The 12705-nt window shown below is 42.7% G+C and overlaps 1 protein-coding gene across 2 annotated transcripts in view; it reads left to right on the top strand.

The window, feature by feature from the left end:
* LOC125437206 (protein regulator of cytokinesis 1-like) overlaps window positions 1-12705 on the top strand; it is a 33519-nt gene that overhangs the window by 1287 nt on the left and 19527 nt on the right. For both annotated transcript variants that reach the window (XM_048504633.1, XM_048504634.1), the window contains exons 2-6: window positions 2962-3094; window positions 5495-5617; window positions 6015-6248; window positions 7981-8151; window positions 10403-10555. In XM_048504633.1, the coding sequence (XP_048360590.1) occupies window positions 2962-3094; window positions 5495-5617; window positions 6015-6248; window positions 7981-8151; window positions 10403-10555 (814 nt within the window). The remainder of the gene's footprint in view (window positions 1-2961; window positions 3095-5494; window positions 5618-6014; window positions 6249-7980; window positions 8152-10402; window positions 10556-12705) is intronic.

The raw sequence follows: 12705 nt of genomic DNA, 5'->3' as shown, positions 1-12705 counted from the left end.
TGATAGTGCCACCAGAAGGGCTTCATTTGCTGGTCTTAGGGCGTGGGCAGGTTGATACAGGAGATGACATTCCTTTAGATGTTTTTAGTCTCTTGAGTCTGGTTGATGTATGTATAGGATTGACAGTTCCCAGGGATGGCCTGGTGGTTTTCTGCAATTATGATTTATAGACAGATTACAGAAATCAGTTCCCCTGAGGAGGGTAGACACTATGACATTAGACCCCCACTGAGGTCTCTGGGCTCTCCAGGCTTCACCCCCAAATTTTCAGCAATTTGCTAACCTTGAGCTTGCAGTCTTACGTATGCTGTGCTCTTTAGCCTTGGGTTGGTATGCCAAAGCAGACACATATTCATGCAGCTTTTTGATAATAGTTGTACCAGCCTGAAGTTATTGTTGGGCTACTAGCCATGCTTCCCTGAAAATAAGACAGGCTCTTATTTTAATTTTTGCTCCAAAAGATGTGTTAGGACTTATTTTCAGGGGATGTCTTTCTCCCCCCATGATTTTGCACCCCTCACGTGACCACATCAGCTGTGTCGGGGAATCTGTAACTAGGGCTTATTTTTAGAGTAGAGCTTATATTTCAAGCATCCTCCCAAAAATCCCAAAAAATCATGCTAGGGCTTATTTTTGGGGAAACAGGGGTAGTACCTGGAAGAATGAGGTGTGAATTTCTTTTCTGCCAGGACAATTGACCTCACTCACACTTACCTCACAGGATAGTGGTTGTTAGGCTAAAACAGAGAGGAGAAGGATTTGATCTGTCCTGTCAAATATCTTGTTCCCTTTAGCAGCCAGCCGAATACACAGGGAAACTTGGCAAGCATTATCTTCTAGCAACAGTGCTATTTTGTGGATTGCTCTCTGGCATCTGACAATCATACTTCATGCATTGGAACAGAGGTCCCTTTGGGCTATAATGCCTAGTAGCTAACTTTGGGTTTGTCATCCATTAGTCTGCCTGTAGGAAGGTTGACTTTACCTGACGAACTATCTCCTGCAATTTTGCTCCTTGCCTAATCACAGCTGAAAATGGTTATCACAGGTTTCTGTGATGAAAAGGGTAGCCTCTCCTTGAGTGGGGCAATTAACTTTTTAAGACATCTGAGTAATAAGGGAGGAAGTCCATGTTTTAACCGGGGACGATGGTTGTTTTTTGTTCCTCCCTAAGCCTTGGTGGCTCCCATTTGGTGGGAGTGTTATTTTTGCATTAGTTAAATCTTTTAAGATTTGATATGTTACGTGGAGAGCTGCAGATTTAACCTTGGGAATTTTGCTGATCTGTGAACTTCGTTTGGACTATGGTGTCTGGAGCTGTGATTGTGTTTGCAAAAGTCCCTGTTTATGAACCCCTTCGGTGTAGAGGAGGAGAGACCTTCAGCTTGTCCTCAGCAATTGAACTGCTGTGCCCCCCTCCCGAGTTTCTTGGAGTGTTGGGAACTCATGAGAAGAGTTCCAAACACTGCCCTACCCTCCTGATGCTCCAGGCTTTGCCCTCACAGGGGATTCCCATTTTGGATCTTGTACACATGCGCATCTTAGTATAGACTTAGCAGGAAAAACTGTGTCTGGATCAAATTGATATCAAAATCAATGGGAATCATGAGAAAGCCAGCTCTGGTAGGAGTTAACCAAAGAATGCTTTCTCTCAAGGACCTAAGAGGTTCCCTCCCTGATAATTTGGCCTTGCTGAACAAACCAATTTGGGCCACCAAGCCTTTATTTCTTTGTTGCAGTGTTTGCATTTTGCATGCGCGTCTGCCTTAAAAGTAATGTCATTAAAATATTTCCAAACTGGGTCTTTTTCATAGCTTGATGGCCTTAAATAGATTTTTTTCCTCCTCGGAGAAAATAATATGGTAAACTTCAGGTAATACACACAAAGATCCCAAGCATTCTTCTTGGAACGTTTCATTGTCATTTTTACTGTTCACCCCTCCCTCCTCCCACTTAACGCCTTGTTCATTTCCATTCCAAACAATCTTCTGTTCATTCAGCTTAGTACTTAACTGGTAAGGGTGCATAGATTTGCAAAGGAACAATGGGATTGAGGCTTTCTTCCATATGTTTATTTTGTAATATTTTTACTGTGAAAAAGAGGCATGTTATAACTCTACCGACAAAAATTCTCAGTCTTGAGAACTGCAAAACTAACCATCTCGTGAGAATATCTTGCAGGTGGAAAAATTGCCCAAAACAATCTTAATGGAAACCTCTGGAAGAGCATGACATTGTGAATAGATTAATGGAGTCAATTTACCAGAAAAATTAAACATTGCATCAATAGACCGCCTCATGCTAAATATCTAAAAACAAATCCTTATTTCATGATGAATAACCTTTGAACCATCATGTATCGTAAAAAGAAAACTAATTCAGCTGTCTTCAGATACTTCCCCCTCAAAAAGCATTTCATTGAAAACATCCAATTTAAATTTGTAAATCTGATTTAAAAAAAAAGGTTTAAACAAATTATTGCTTTTTATCCCCCCTTATGTGTGGAGGGGTCCAGCCTGCAGCTTGGCCAGTTGAGCCTGGTGGTCATCTTGCACCTACTTGAAAGGGAGAGGCTAGCTGGGTATAGTAAGTTGATGTTAATATTCTCCTGTCAATGAGAGAAATAAAGAGTGTGCAGACTCGGCAATGGTGGAGAGACAGCACTACATGCTCAAAGGTATTCGGATCATTTAAAAGTTATAGTTACATATTTAATATTAATAGTTGTAATCGCTGTTGTGTGTACATTTGGTGGGTTTGCTCTTCTGGGTGATAGAAAATGCAAATGTAACTTTCTGCCAGCTATGAAATGAGTACCTCTACTCCTAAACCCTTACAGGGTTGTCATTGAACTGAAGTGTGGTTCCGAGGAAGGGCAAGGGTGCTAAGTAAGAAATCGTTGGAAAGGTGAAAGCAAGACTTCATTGGCAACTTCTTTTTTCCTCTTTTGTTCTGTTCCAGTGAGGTCCTGGCTGCCTCTGTAGTAAATAGCATCACCCAGGCTCTGGCTGACTTGCTAGACTTATGGAATGACCTGGGCATAACGAAAGAAAAGCAGCTGGAGCGTATGGAGACTGTGAAGGCCCACATTGAGGTATGGGCCAGTTTGGCCGTGTAATATGTTCTGTGTGAACATGGGGTAGACCCAGCTTCCCTCCTTCTGGACTGCCCCTTTTTCAAAATTGTGACCTGTGTTCCTCTTGCTAGGCACGATCCGGTTTCTCTCGCTCTTGGAATTGAAAGGAGTTTCAGACGTTGGAGGAATGGCTGCATAAAGATTTAAGTAATTAGGGGTTAGGACAGGGGTCGGCAACCTTTGCCACCCAAAGAGACATTTGGACCCGGCAGCAGCAGCCGGGGAGCCTCGCCCCCACCCCGTGGCGCCGCCCCGCCCTGCGCCCAGCCAGCCCTGCAGCTCCAGCTGCCGCCGACGGCAGAGCGCCTCCTCCCCCCCCACTTCCAGAACAGGGGGAAAGTGCCTCTTCCCCAGCAGGCTCCTGCCCTCCACCTCCCCCCCCCCTCCGCCGGCCAACCGTCATTCCCTCCTCCCTCCCCCCCCCCCCCCCCCCCCCCCCCGCAGGCTCTGAGGCTCTGCAGCAGCCTCTATGTGACTTTCTTAAAAGGGCAATTCTCCAAAGATTCCTAAAGATTGCTTTCCCCTTTAAGCAATCTTTTGGGGAATTGCCCCTTTAAGAAAGTCATAGAGGCTGGAGCCAGCCTAGGTAAGTCCAGGGCAGCTGCTGAGGAGGCGGGGCTGTGCAAGTAAGCGCTGTGGCGCTTACTCGTGAGTAAGCAGGGCTCCGTGGGGGTGGGCGCCCAGCTGGTTTTTGGTCTCCGGGCACCATTTGCACTTGATACACCTCTGGAAGGGACAGCCACACCGGGAGCCATAGTACAAGCAGGAAGGAGCCACATGCGGCTCGTGAGCCACGGGTTGCCAACCCCTGAGTTGGGAGTTGTGCCTCGTTTAATTCCTTGTTCCTCCCCATGATTATGTGACAGAGAGCCTGAATCTGCAGAAATTTTGAAGCAATGAGAGAAATGTATTTTGTTTTGGGAAAAGTGTGGGGTGGGAAGCTGCTTGGATTTCTGAAATAGAAAAAAAAGTTCACAGCCATTGTTTTTTACCAGAAGACAGCAGTACTGTTTAGAGCCCGAGCATATATTTTTGAGTCTAGAAAACAAAACATAATTGAGGATAGACTGTACTGTGGATGAAAAGACGGATCAGCTCGCAGGGCTTCAAATAACATAGCTCTCGGCATTATTACATAAAAATAGCAAAACTTTTCCTTCGGGATAAAGCTTTGGAAATTAGCTTTTGACAACTTTAGCTGGCTCTAGAGGATGAAATGTTTTACAAGGCATTCTCAATCTTACTAAAATTTAGCAAGATTTAATTTCATTGTTTGTTGCAGAATAAATTAGACTAACTTTTCAGACTTTTAAGTTGGCTACATCATTCAGTTTTTAAAAGTGCAGACCTCACAGCCATTAGTAGTGTAAGCCATTTTAGGCCCACATGAGTGAGGATTGCTACAAAGATGAGGAGCAGCATAATTAGGTTCGAAGCATCGGATGGGAAGTGGGACCAAATTCTGGCTCCCTGTTGGCTTCCTTCTCTGGGACATGAATTTCTGATGGGCTCATTGTGAGCTCTGTAGAGAAGCCATAAGAACAAGGACAATGAAAGCTACTTCCAGTGGACACCAACAAAAACAGGACACTCAGTCTCTTAGTCTCTCTCCCCTTGTCCCGTAGGGGCAGGGTTTTCAGGGAATTGCTGCCGCTACAAGCGGAGCTTTCCCTGGAAGTGCATTGGTTCCACTTTCAAGTTGCTACGTTCAGCCTGCTCCTCATTCACTAAGGCAGACTTCTTGTTTTGGCCCATGTGGTAAGGCTGCTTTGCTGCCATCTGGAATTAGCTCTCCTTGAAAAAAAAATGGTGGGCCTGCTATCTAGCCTTGGAGCCACTTTACAGATGCCTTTGAAACAGTCTTCTGTCTTCTTTGGAGCCCTGATCCCTTGGACCTAAACATAAGATTCGACTAGTGCACGTAGCATCTATGAGGGGTAACTCTTACCTTTTGAGTTCTCTTCAAAAGTAGGTCATTTAGCACTTCATGAAGTCTGGAATAAATCCTGAGGGTCTAATCTTAACTTAGTTAATCTTCTTAAACCTTCAGTTGCATAGACTGAGTCTCTCTCTTTCTCCATCAGTAGGAAAATTAGTCTTTTGGGGGACTGAGTGGATAGTTGGTCTGGCAGTGTGTGGCACTGGTGGGAGTCAAAGGGGAAGGGGCTCAGGAAATGTTTCTTAGCCTGCTTTCCACATACCAGAAGACAAGATCTAACCCATATGTGACATCAACCCATCATGAGAAGAACAAATTTGACACGTAAACATTTAACTTTGTCAACAATGTTAAAAAGGTAACAGTATATTTTGGGTTTATGATTGCACTGAACCTTCTTTCTGTGGTCTTCTGAGCAGAAACTGTTGGAAGACATGATTGAAGAAGAAAGAAACTTGAAAGAAAAAATTGAAAATGACATTGTAATGCAGAAGATGCAGTTGAATATAATTAGAAAAGAACTCAATCTGGATTCTTACCAGGTAAGATTTCATAGCTGATGATTGATAAACTGATAGCTGATAAACTGATAATCACTTGCAGCCAAGTTAGAGCGAAGACACTGGCTATCTAAGTAAAGCTTAGAACTTCCAGTTCGAAGTAGTTTCTTTGCCTTGAGGCTATTGCATAAAAATATTCAAATGAAATTCCTATGCACATGTAAAGATCTTGTGTTCAGTCCCTGAGAGCTGTTGTTTAGTATAGCTAATGACTAACTTTTTGGCTACACTCCTGTACCATCTAAAAGCCCTCTGGAGGCGGCGTGTTGGCCACGGTGCCCTCTGGATTGGGTTGAAAAATGTAATTTCTGGTCATCCCTGCACCTTGCTGGATTTCATGATTCATTTCTGGCCTTGGGTGTTCTGTAACTTTTCGCAGGTTGAAGAAGGCTTATCCATCCTCCAGCTTGAGAGAAAGTTTCGCTTGGCTTTGGAAGCTGCTGTGAAAGAGAAAAGAGAGAGACTGGAGAAGCTGAGACGACTGCAGCAGGAAGATCAGGCTCTGTGTGCAGAGCTTTGTGCCACTCCCTACTACATCCCTACAGGACACATTCCCACTTCCTTGGAGCTGAAAGAACTAGAGGAGCACGTTCAGAGTCTCCTGCAAGTGAAGGTACTCAAGCGACTTGTTTTCTTTCTGCATTAAAAAAAATCTAGAAATAAAAATGCGTCTACTAGATATCAGCGAATCACTTCTGAACCCTTGGCCTGAAAAGCTCGCATGCAGTTCCGTTTATGCAGATTTTTAAAATAATACTTTGTTAATTTTTTCAAATATAAGTCAAGAACAGAAAAAAATAGAAAAAGAAAAAACAGCTACCCATAAACTTTATATATTAGTTCTAACCCATTGGTTATATATTAGCTCTAACCCCAATATTACGACCCTAATGTCATTCAGAGGGAACATTATGTAGTTCTAAAATTCATTACCTTCTAACGTTCAATTCATAGTCTAGCACAGTGGTGGCAAACCTATGGCACGGGTGCCAGAGGTGGCACTAAGAGCCCTTTCTGTGGGCACGTGCGCACAGAGTGTGTCATGTGGGGGGGAAAGCACTGTTAAACCCCACTGATTTTCATGGTAAGAACTAAAGTGCGATCCTTTACCTGAGAGTAAGCTCAGTTGCTTGCAATGGGGCTTGCTTCTGAGTAAACCCTCCTAGGGTCATGATTCACCTGTTAGAAGAGTTGCACGGTTGCTTCAAAGCAAAGCCACCGACTACTACCAAGCTTACTCACGAGTAATGCGTGCCTCGGAGCCAACCGTTTTTTCTAAACTAAAACCTCAGTATTCAGGTTAAATTGCCGCGTTGGCACTTTGCGATAAATAGGTGGGTTTTGGGTTGCAATTTGGACACTCGGTCTCGAAAAGGTTCGCCATCACTGGTCTAGTAAGCAGTTACTTATATGTTAATAACAAATTGGTAATACTCTTGCTATTCTTCCATAATCGATTCAGGCTCAAATAAGAAATGCAGTTGCCATTTCTCATCAAACATTTGTTTTGACTGTATGTTTACAAGATGTGTTCATTTGGCCATTGTAGCATATTCTCTAACTTTACCTTTCCCGAGTAGTGTGATTAGATCTTTCAGTTTTCCAGTGGGATGCCACTATTACCCTTGCAGCTGTTAATAAGTGCCAACATAGTTCATTGAGCTTCTTTGGAAGATTTTCAGGCAAAATGGCAAAATAGCATAGTTTTAACAGTAAAATGGAATTAAAAGCGGGTTTTTTTGCATTTCCATATGTACTTCTGTCCAATACTTTTTTTTCCCACATTCACCACTTTATGAAAGATCCAACTTCTTGACAGCTCTAACAAAGACTATCGCGATGCTTACTCGTTTTCTTAATAACTTCAGGCGTGTTATACCATCTGTAAAACAATCTATATCAATTCTCTTTTAGCATTTGGCTAGCAGTAAGTTTAATATTTTTGGACCATAATGTTTCCCATTGTTGAAAAGTTATCTTTTCTTTAAAGCTTTGCATCCATTTCATCATTCAGACCGTTACCTGTTCTGTTTCATGTTTAAGCAAGATCTTATATATTCATGCCTAGTTGACTTCTGTGGGCATTCAGAGAACTACAGAGCCAGTCTGGCTACACAGTAAATGAACTGGTTGCTTAAACATTATATTGGTTGGAGGAAGCTAGTTTGAATTCCTGTGCAACATTTCCACTTTGATGGATGCTTTCCTCAACAGCCTCAATCTGTTCTGTAAATGATCTTAAGTGTAAGATTTCCCAAAGAGGGTCACATGAAGCCTTAAAGCAGTAAAATAACAACTTGTTTTATCTGAATGCATTTAACAATTTAAATGGTGTATTTCAATAGGAGCAACGGTTGGAAGAGTTCTTAAGACTGAGAAGAGAAATCAGACGGTATAATAAAGAAATTGGACACCTACCAGAGGGCACACTGGAAGATGAGATGCTGCTTGATGATGATGACTATATTTGCCTTACAAAGAAAAATATTGAAGATCTCACATCGCTTGTTTACCAGGTTGGACTTGGGATGTGTCTCCACAGTCTCTTGAATGATATGGGTACTGCTAATGGGTTATTACTCAGCCCAGCTGAGGGTCAAGCCTGATTTAGCTGAGCAGACAAGTAGATTATAAACCAGTGTTCAGATATGGTGTTCAGCTGGGCTACGAAAATCAGTGCGCTTCTGATGCTGTGCCTAAGGAATAGAGCAGGCATGCTACACATCACTATGGTTCACAAAGAGCATGGCATAGATCGATTAAGGGGGCACAGATTTTTGATCCCTTCCTTCTACTCTTTTTTAAAAAAAACACCTTTGGGTTTGTCAGCCTTCTGGCTAGTCTAATGTGCAGACTGTCTATATGGGTATGGCACTTTTGAGCCGAGGTGGCTGCTTTGTGGGATTTAAAAGTTACTGGGTAAGAATAAATAGACCCCTCTTTGGGCTTTTTTCCTAATGTGGATTCCCCCTTTCAGGATCTTCAGTGTTGTAGGGATACATTCTTATAAATAACTTCACAAGGGTGAGAGCCAATCTATCTTTCTGTGTTACATCTATAAGGCCTAGTATTTCTTTCATTTTACTTGTGCTAATGGCCAACGGCAGCTTGTCGAAATTGTTCACTCTCAGGAAGATATTCTAACCTCACCTTTTTCTTTAGGCATCTAGGTTTACTATCTTTTGCAATAACTGTGTTCACTTACCACATTGTCTTGCGTGGTGTGCTGAGAGCACTCAAGTGGATCACCTTTGCAGTTGTAAGGGCTAGAAACCTGCTGTTTGAAAAAAAAAAGGAAGCTGATGTTTTTCAGGGAGCTGCAGTTGGACCATCCCTCCAACACAGCAATAGAGTGTTAAGGCTATAGGAGCAAGTTGCAGTATCTTTGTCTCTTGAATCTTCCTCATTGCTGAGATAGCCAGGAATGTTATCAGACACAGGCATCTAGGAGAACCTTAGTGAGGAATTTCCTCTGGACCGTCCAATCTGATTTGCCTTACCCTTGCAAGGATCACTACTGGTTATTTACAACTGCAAAAAAAGTGTATTGGCCTTAGGCCTTCACAGTCTTCCCATATACTGAACAACAGGACTGCAGGTGATCCCTTAGGGAGAGCTAAAAACTTTCTCATACATAGATTTTGTATTCTTTTCAGGGGATCCACAGAATGTTTACCCCATGCCCATATCTCAGTCCCGTAAAGCAGTGATGGCGAACCTTTTTGAGACCGAGTGCCCAAACTGCAACCCAAAACCCACATTTATCGCAAAGTGCCAACACAGCAATTTAACCTGAATACTGAGGTTTTAGTTAAGAAAAAATGGTTGGCTCTAAGGCGTGCATTACTTGGGAGTAAGCTTGGTGGTAGTTGTTGGCTTTGCTTTGAAGCCAGCAACCGAGCTTACTCCCAGGTAAAGGATCGCGCTTTAGTTCTTTTTATAAAAATCAGTGGGGTTTAACAGCACTTAACAAGGTTACCTATACTGCTTCTGCAAAACTAGGTCTTAGGTTTAATGTTAATAATGGAGCCCAGCGGCCCAGGCCAGCCTAGATGTGTATGTGTGTAGAGGGGGCAATCCCCCCCCCCCCACATGATGAACTCTGTGTTTGCGTGCCCACAGAGAGGGCTCTGAGTGCCACCTCTGGCACCCGTGCCATAGGTTCGCCATCACTGCCATAAAGCAAGCAAGGGATCACTGTACTAAGGGCTGGATCCACTAGACAGCCCCCTCTAGAAAAAAATAATATAACTCAAGCCCCATGCTACTCACAGGATTGCCAAATGTGCCTTCTAAGAAAGTGTCTCATTGAATATTATCCCTAAATACTTATAAGAACTACATTGTTCAATGGGTGTGCCTAGTATGCTCCAGACAATTTTATTGGATCGTCCGCTAAATACCACCACACAGCAGCAGCATGTTATGCTTCCCGGCTAGCTCTTAAGTATTTTATGGCTTTTTATTATTTTATGGCCTCTTCTCCTGTTTTACCATGTGATTGGCAATGGAGGTGCCACTCTCTGCCTCCGTGGCCTTTGTAGTTAGCTTTGAACTTTTAAGCTGTAGGCAGTGGAGAAGAGTCCTCACAGTGTGTTGATAGGTGAGGAAGCATTTCAATGGCATTGGGGAAATGCTTGAGAGAACAAGAAGAGATAAAACTCTGTCCTGTGTCCAAGCAATCCAAAATAGATGATTCCTTTAGCTCAATATATAGTGACATAAGTTTATTATATCTCTTAACTGATGTGAATGTACCTTTTTTAGTTGCAGATCAAGAAAGACTCCTTGACTGCTACTCTTGAGACATTGAAGAAAGAAGTGCAGCTTCTGTGGGGCAGACTTCAGTGGTCGCAGGAGCAGCAGGAGGAACATAAAAGAATTACAAGCAAACTCTCTATTTCTGAAGCATTGAGGATGGTAATAATTGGAATTGTGTATCCCTCTCCCAGCCTTATGCTTTTGTTGTGCTTATCCACTCTTGTGGATTCCAGTCCAATGTAGAATGGTACAATGTTGCACAGTCCTGTACTTGCAAACACAAAAGACAATTGGACTTAGGAAAAATCTGTGGTAATGGTTGTACTCCTGACACTTTAACCATAAACCAAAAGTGGATGAGTAAATTTTTGCTTCTAAGTTTTTACTGATAAAGAAGTCGATATGGTTTTCCGGTAAAGTAGAATCATCCTATGCTTTCCCCATTCGGAGCAGGTAATTCCCTCTTTCATGTCCAGTAACAACCAGGGGTACTTTAATAGATTTTACTCGGCCTCCTGTTCATAGAATCATAGAATAGAATTATAGAAGCCTTGTACGTGTTGATGCCACTTATACAATACGACAGTCTTCTGTAGGTCTTAGACTGAACGTAATCAAGAAGATAACATGCATATGTCTATTTCATTATATCCTGGATGCTCATCTGCATCTCTTATTTATCTTTAACAGGTAACATTTGAATCTTAAGTCCGTCAAGTATTGGAGTAGATTCTGTGTGAGGAGACTTTCCCTAGTCTAGTGTATGAGGGTGAACAAGATGAAACTTAAAACCTGACAGGACAGAGGTTCTCTGGGTTAGTTGAAAGACAGACCAGTTTAAAGACAGACCAGATCTCCCCTGTCTTGGGTGGGATTTTACTCCACTTTAAAAACCAGGTTCACACTTAGGAGTGCTTCTTGACAAAACACTTACCATAGAAAAGCATGCTGTATATTGGAGTGCATTTGTCCAGCTTCAGGTGGACAATCGCATCCATCCCGGGTCAGTCTGATCTAGCGTTAGTTACATCTTGACTGAACTGCTGCAACGCCCTTCACTTTTGGCTATCCTTAAAGAGTATTTGGAAACCATCAGCTAGTGCAGAATGCAGTGGCTGGACTGCTGGTTGGGGCCAGCTGTCAGGACAATATATCCTCAAGGCTACATCAATTACACTGGCTACCAATCCACTCCCGAGCCCCATTCAAGGTGTTGGTTTTGTCCTTTAAGGCCTAGAGGCTTGCAACCACAAAATGGCTATGTGGGAGGTGCAACCAACCAACCAACCAACCACACACACACACACACACACACACACACACACACACACACACACACACACACACACACACACACACACACACACACACACACACACACACACACGAAGTCCAAGTTCAAAGGATACGAGGAGTAAAAAGCGAAGGAAGTCAGAGAGAATAAAATCAACACTGTAGTAGCAGCCATCACTGAAATATAATTTTAATCTGCACAGCCAGTCAGAAACCTTACTGGGCCAGACTTCCTCTGGCCCTAGCCACTTTAAAAAACAAATACTTGGCAGATGTTATGGTCCCCTGGGGCACCATATTGGGGATTCTGGCATATCACATTTTTTCTAACTGGATATAACCTAAATAATGTATCTATTTAAGTTGGCAGTCTGCCCTGGGGTCCTGGTTTGGTTAAATTGCCTGTGACTCGGTATACCCATAGAGAAGGAATGCCAGCTGTTTAAACCTGATGCATTGCCGCAAAGGAAGTCTTGGTTCCTCTATACAGTGGGTGACCTTGATCTTGCTTTTTGAAGCAATGCATTGTGTGTTTCAGGTGTCCATACTCGATGGCTAATTTTTGGCAAATGCTGTTAGGGTGCCGCCTGGAAACTTTTCTGTCTGAAAATAGTGTTACTTCTGTGCCATAGAACTGAACTGGCAGGGTAGGTAATAGGAGAGCAATCGCGGTATTTTTCCTATCTAAAATGTACTTCTTGCTGTAATGCATTTTGAATAGCTGGCCTTCCCCCCCACCACCATGCGCGCACACACAAAAGCTGCTTATCTGGCATGGGGGCTACTATACTCTGTTCCACAGAAAGATAATAGTTCAGTCAGTTAAAGTGCAGTAGTTGAGAAAATTGTATGCTTCCGCATTAGAATATAGTCCCAAACAAATGTGAAAAGTATCATTCATTTTTACTTGCTGCCTTTGTCAAAACCATTATTTCATGCATTATTGAACATGGTACTTTGATGCAAGAACATTTATGCCAAAATGTATTTTTGCTTTCAAACAGTTACAGGGAGCA

Source organism: Sphaerodactylus townsendi, linkage group LG07 (genome assembly GCF_021028975.2).
Source record: "Sphaerodactylus townsendi isolate TG3544 linkage group LG07, MPM_Stown_v2.3, whole genome shotgun sequence".
Lineage (NCBI taxonomy): Eukaryota > Metazoa > Chordata > Lepidosauria > Squamata > Sphaerodactylidae > Sphaerodactylus > Sphaerodactylus townsendi.
This window is presented reverse-complemented; position numbering and strand designations above follow the sequence as displayed.